This window comes from Conger conger, chromosome 5, assembly GCF_963514075.1.
Source record: "Conger conger chromosome 5, fConCon1.1, whole genome shotgun sequence".
In the NCBI taxonomy this organism is placed as follows: Eukaryota; Metazoa; Chordata; class Actinopteri; order Anguilliformes; family Congridae; genus Conger; species Conger conger.
In genome coordinates this window covers 50,797,700-50,803,811 of record NC_083764.1, presented here as the reverse complement: position 1 = coordinate 50,803,811, position 6,112 = coordinate 50,797,700, and the positions used below count along the sequence as shown (strand labels likewise).

Genomic DNA, 6,112 nt, shown 5'->3' with positions numbered 1-6,112 from the left:
CAATTATAATACATCTAATACATAGTTTACTTCACACCATTTTAACACTTCTCACCATTTAAACAATTCTGGTCCAGTGTGTGCTACATGGGATTTGTATCAGTAACCTCCAGTCTACAGTAGTATGGTAAAGTGATTTCCTGCTTTTTATTCTTAGCCAAACAGTCAAACAGTCTGTATGCAATGATAAAGTCTTCTTAGTTGAGATTAGTCCCTATCTGCTCATACAGTTTGTATCCTGATGTGCACTTCACATTCCCCTAGTAAACATTTTATGGGAAGTTGCAAAAGTTCTAAAGATAGACTAACCCAGCTGTGGTCTATGGAGATGGCTTGAGGGTGTTGATCTGGCCAAGGTGCAGCTGTGTGTATAACATCCACCCACAACCAAACCGCAGATACAAGTTACTAAGGTGCAGAACTGGCCATTTACTGCAGTGTGGCACAACCGGAAATTTCACATTTCCTCTGCTGCTTACAGTGGAAGCTTACTTCTGCAATACTTTCTCACACACAAACACACACACACACACACACACACACACACACACACACACACACACACACACAACAGAACCATCATCTTTTGTTACACATTGCACAAGCCATGTGATTCACAATCAGATTACTTAATTTGTGCACGTAAAGCAGCATGTGAACCACCAAGGTAAGAAGTGATGTTCATAAGGCAATACAGAAATAGTACTATAGAAATATGTTGTCAGGACAACAATTAAAAAAGTATTTCCGTATGAAATGCATTGTATTTCTTCACATTCTGTTATCAGTACATGCGTATGCCTCTGAGTGACAGTGAAGTAGTCAACAAGGAGCCAAATAACAACAAAATTAGAATTTGAGCAAGTATACAGAGGTCAAATCCAGCAATATAAAAACACAAAATGTAGGCATGCTTATCAAAGTAACAGTGGCCCATAAGAAGAAATACACTGAAACCAAATCATTATGATGCTGTGTCTTTATTTAGCAACATTGTTAATATGAGGTGGGCTTCAGACATCTTTCATTTCTCAGCCCTGGAACCTGGCTGGACCTGAAGGTCAGTGTAATAATGGCAATGCCCACAAAACAGAGACAAGCAACCAGGAGGACAACAAGATACCACCAGCTTGGTTCTTCATCATTGATTCTGCACAAGTTGCTACTTAGACGGTCCATCCTGTGTGTCCCATGAACAGCATGCAAACATGTCACATCAGACCAGTCCATGATATTCACAGTATTCACCTCCCCCAACATCTTGTACCAGTCCACATCACAGCAATTGAATGGGTTTCTCCCAATGAAGAGGGTCTGCAGACTGCTGCTTAGAGTCTCAGCCTGTTGAAGGGGGATGGTGGTCAGGCTGTTTTCCCTCAAATCCAACCACCTCAGATGCGGGATATCTGGGAGGTAGGACAAGGAATTCCTGGAAAGATCAAGAGACCTCAAGTGAATGAACGGGGTGAAGTCAAAGGTTTGAGTCTTGGTGTTCCCAAGGCCCAGTTGCTGCAGTGTTCCATTCAGGCTAGCTAAAGATTTGTGGCTCAGAAATATTCCTGGGTTGTCTGAAAGTTCAAGGTGTGTTATAGGTGTCCCATTGAAAGCAGTGGGTGGTACCTGCCTCAGGCTGCACCCTCTTAGGTACAGCTGTTTCAGTGAGCTGACACCTGTCCAAATGACACAGCCACAGTCATCTGTGCATGAGTCTAACTCCTCTGAGGAACAAATACCCACCTGGTTGTAACTAAGGTCAACTGTGGTAAGACTGGAGAAACTTACAAACAGTCTTGGTGGGAGACTCTGAAGACCATTTCGGCTCAGGTTAAGATGAGCCAAAGAGGCAAGCGCATTCAGGGTGGTTTGGTTGGCTGAGAGCGTGGTCAGCCTGTTGCTGCTCAAGTCTAGCTCATACAGGGAGGCAGAGAGCTCTTTCAAGTCCAGTGACTCCAAGCAGTTTCTCCCTAGCTTCAACCTCAATAACTTTGGCATCTTACCCAGAAAGCCATGGGGGATGTTAGCCACATGGTTCCCAGTCAGGTCCAGCAGCTCCACTGAGGTGATATCCCCATGGAGAGTCTCATCCCAAAGCTCAACTGTGATATTGCTCATGTTACCATTCAGATTGAAAAACTGCACGTGGGTTGTCCAGTTCAAGGAACCAACATTGGCAAGGTGCTGGTAAAAGCCAATCTTGTTGTCAGACAAGAGCAGAGTGTGGACATGGCTTATGGTGGGCAGGAAGGGGAAGAAGAAAAGCCTGTTGTCCCGGAGGTCCAGGGTTTGTAATTGGAAAGGTTCTTTAATATCCTGGTCAGAGATGAACCACTCCAGGTTGTTGTAGCTGGCGTTCAGCACCAACAGCTGAGTGAGCCGAAAGTTCATCAGGCATTGCAGGTTGTTGAAGGCCAGACTGAGCCTTTTCAGACCCTGCAGACTATTGAATGCCTCTACCTCAATTTCATAGAGTGCATTCCTCTCAAGGTTTAGCTCTTCCAGCCGGCGTAGATCACGGAAGATAGTCTGGTCCAGCCTCAACATGATATTCCCAGAGAGAGAGAGGCGCTCAAGAGAAGACATGTTACACAGGAGGAAAGCCACCATGTTTTCTGTCAGTCCATTTTCAGAAAGGTCCAAGACCTTTAGGCGGGCTAGATGCCATAGGGCCTGACTGGTCTGCTGGTACCTGGTGTGAATATAGTTTTTTGCAAGGTTGAGGTTCTCTATGTTAAGGGCATTATGGAAGGCATATGACTCAATGGTTTCCAAGTGGCAGCTGGCACAACTCAGGACTTCGAGGTGATGATAGCGGGAGAGGGACGTGTTTCTCAGCACGCTGATGGCATTGTGATCTAGCTGGAGATCCTTTATGTTTTCTGGCAGGTCTGCAGGTACAGATGAGAGCTGAAGTCCTATACACAGGGCAGCCTGCTGTGCCTGAGGAAGGAGAGAGGCATCAGTGGACAAGGCCATTTTGAGGAATACTGATTCTCCTTAAATGTTCTTGGCAGTTGAATTGGTTTGCAAGCAATGGAACCCAAATTCTCAAAAACTCGAATGAATCTCTCCAGATTAATTTGTATATTACCATCCATTTATTAGTCTTTGCTCCTGTTAGGCAAGTGATTAAAGCCATGGGGGATGTTAGCCACATGGTGTTAGGTTAGTGCTATGGGAGGACTATCATGGATGGCCCTGCAAAGCATACAGATATAAAATTCAAAGTATAAAATGTCTTGCTCATCCTGAAGTGCTTCCACTAGTTTACCTGTACATTGTCATCATCATTGACTATCACAAAATCAAATTATAGGAAAACATAATGTACGTATCTCTACTTGAAAACGTAAAAATGAGATAAAATAAAATAATTTAAAACCATGCAGAAAAACCATGTAGAAAAACTAAAATTAACTTTTAACTTCAGTCAGTTGATGACGGTTTAATGTGGTATACACACAGCTGCCCACATGCCACATGTATGGCAATATCCTTTTCTAGAAAAGAGAAGCCAGATAAACCAACCAAGTGGTGTATGACAAAAGAGTTGGACATTATCTATGCACAGTCACTAGTACCCATTACTGCTCTTTTGGGAACTCCTGGAAGATTGCATGCTCCTTACCAGCTGGCAGTGGCCATGCTTAGCGGCTGGCAGCAGAACATCCCAAATCAGGCTGAGGGCAAGACAGGCCAGACAGGGGATGAGTCTCTGTAGGGGCATCTTAACACCATTACTGAAGGAGAGATGGTGTGGAGCACAATGTGAATTGCCTGTGACAATACAAACTTTGCCTTTCTCTCTCTCCATCAAGCTAGAGTTCTTTCCTCATGACTGGCAGGGTAAGAAGAATAACCATCATTGGTCACCTTACCTCCAAAGCCCACTGACATTTCCTAACTTCAGTAATGTGCAGAATGTGCAATGTGAAAGTGAAAATAAATAGAAAATATATAACCAACGTAGCTTTTGAAAAATAGTTGTTAATCAGAGACATATTGTAAAGGGAGTTAAAAATATACAGAAAATACCTAGACTAAGCCTTTTATATTCCCTTTTAGTTATTTTTGTTCATATATCAATGGTCCGATTATGGTCTGATTTGACTGGTTTAATTCTTAATACTATAACTGAGGAGTGCAACTGTTTTTAATCTTATTTAACCATTTCATATTTTTACAACCTCTCCCAAAAGCTGTGTCTTATAATCAATATAATTAATATTGTTTTACATCTCTTTGTATTTGTCAGGTCCTGGTAAAATAAAGCATAAATTAAATAAAATCACAGTGGTCAATTACAGTTATGTTTAATCCTTAGTAGGCAGCACTGGATATATCGCCCCAGAGGTACAGGTGACAATTGTATTGATGATAATGATGAATAATCAGAGACAATGTCTCATTTACAGTACTACCCAATAACCTCAATGAAACACAAACACTTACAATTGCAGTTAGGTCAGTCAGCTCCACACCATGTTGCACTTGCCATCACACCACTGACTTCTCAGTGGCCCACCATAGTATCTTCATGATTCATGTAGCATCTGCACAACCAAGCAGAGAGTGAAGTTAGATCCATCAGAAGTGCAATGATCAAAGAAGCTTACCATTCAAGAGTAAACACTCATTGAATTATCATAAACTTATATAGGCAACCATTTATTGCAGCAATGGTGTGTGATTCAGTTTCGTGTATTACTTGCTTATGAGAATTGTCTTTACACATGCACACATTTTGTAGATAAAGACTTCCTTCCCTGACTTCCTGATAAAATAAGCTATGGTATCACAGTTTCTTGGCATTCAGAGTCCCAGCAAACCAAAACTCGGAAGGCATTGCTTACATTAAATGATGAGCGGAAGTTAAAATGCATCAATGTTCAATTTTAAATGCACTCAATTGCACAGTTCTCTGTATAAAAAAACACATTTTATCACCCAAGCACCCCAGTAGTGTATTTACATAGCTCCCCTACCTACTTGGTGTGCCTAAACGATGTAACTTCAGAGGAAACCACAACTGCTCACGCCCTTCCCGAAGTGCTGCAAATTCACACATACAGTATTTGAAAGCATCTCTCTGAGCTCCCCTTTCTGTTCTCACTAAGCATGGAGTGTCACAGCAGTACTCAGCTAAGATAACTATATCTCTTTTTCCCACCGATTTTCTTGATCACGGACAGAGCCGACCATCAAAACTGTTAATGTCCCTCTCAACTGCTGAAGTACCGGATCTTGACGTCAACAGGTGCTAAAGATAAACTTGTGTTCATTTTGTACTTGCGCAAGGTGGTTTCACATTTAAAATAAACACTTCTTTTCAAAAACCGGGATTAAAAAGGAGGAAGGAAACCAAGGGCTTCTATTGAAGAGGGAGAGTACTTGCGCTTACTACGTGTACAAACCTAAGGAATCAACAGCCAATAGCATCCTCTCTTTTTTAGCCACTTCCATCCTCAGTTTTTTATTATCTTCTCAATATAGAATGTTCATGCATATTATTAGGCCTGTCTTAAGTCAATGAGACAGGGACAACACAGTCAAGTGAAGCAAACTGTGGAGCTGAGCCCCTCACTGTTACACTTAATGAGTCATCCTACAGCGCCCTGTGTTTCCTGGCGAGGCCGGATTAACACACGGGCACAATGGCCAAGTGGCCAGGGGCCCATGACAAAAAGGAGCCTACCAAAATGGGAAAAAATAGCTAAAATAATAAGAAGAGTGAGAATGTGGTTGCCTACTTCAGCTGGGTGCTCAGCAAAGTGGAGCACAATTGGGCCGTCACTTCCTGTGCCTACAAGAGCAACAGTTCCGGGTCAGAACTGACCATGCCAGTCTTCAATGGCAGTTCAGATTTAAAGAAATCAGAGGGACAGATAGCCCACTCGATAAAATGACAACAAATCTTCCACTTCACGCATGAAAACGGCCAAGCAAAGCAATGCAGATGGTCTCTCTTGTTGCCCTTGTGCAAGAAGCTCCTAGCACCATTGTGGCTGGGCAGAAGAGAAAGGGTGGAAGATACATCACACGTTTTTGCTGCTGCCGGCACCGCCCTTCTAGTCCTTGAAGACTGGCCACCCTCACAGCTCGTAGAAGTTCATAA

At 42.7% G+C, this 6,112-nt stretch overlaps 1 protein-coding gene across 6 annotated transcripts; it reads right to left on the bottom strand.

Moving 5' to 3' along the window:
• Window positions 1-961: 961 nt before the first annotated feature.
• LOC133129493 (transforming growth factor beta activator LRRC33-like) lies at window positions 962-5,312 on the bottom strand. Of its 6 annotated transcripts, none has more exons than XM_061243631.1 (4): window positions 5,168-5,312; window positions 4,450-4,550; window positions 3,626-3,737; window positions 962-2,937 (listed from the first exon to the last, which is right to left on the bottom strand). In XM_061243631.1, exons 3-4 carry the CDS (start codon window positions 3,722-3,724, stop codon window positions 997-999), a joined length of 2,040 nt encoding a protein of 679 aa, XP_061099615.1. In that variant the 5' UTR covers window positions 3,725-3,737; window positions 4,450-4,550; window positions 5,168-5,312; the 3' UTR covers window positions 962-996. The 6 variants fall into 6 exon arrangements, with proteins under 6 accessions (XP_061099615.1, XP_061099611.1, XP_061099612.1 ...); XM_061243627.1 differs by lacking the exon at window positions 5,168-5,312 and adding an exon at window positions 4,983-5,159; XM_061243628.1 differs by lacking the exon at window positions 5,168-5,312 and adding an exon at window positions 4,987-5,159.
• Between the last annotated feature and the right edge of the window lie 800 nt (window positions 5,313-6,112).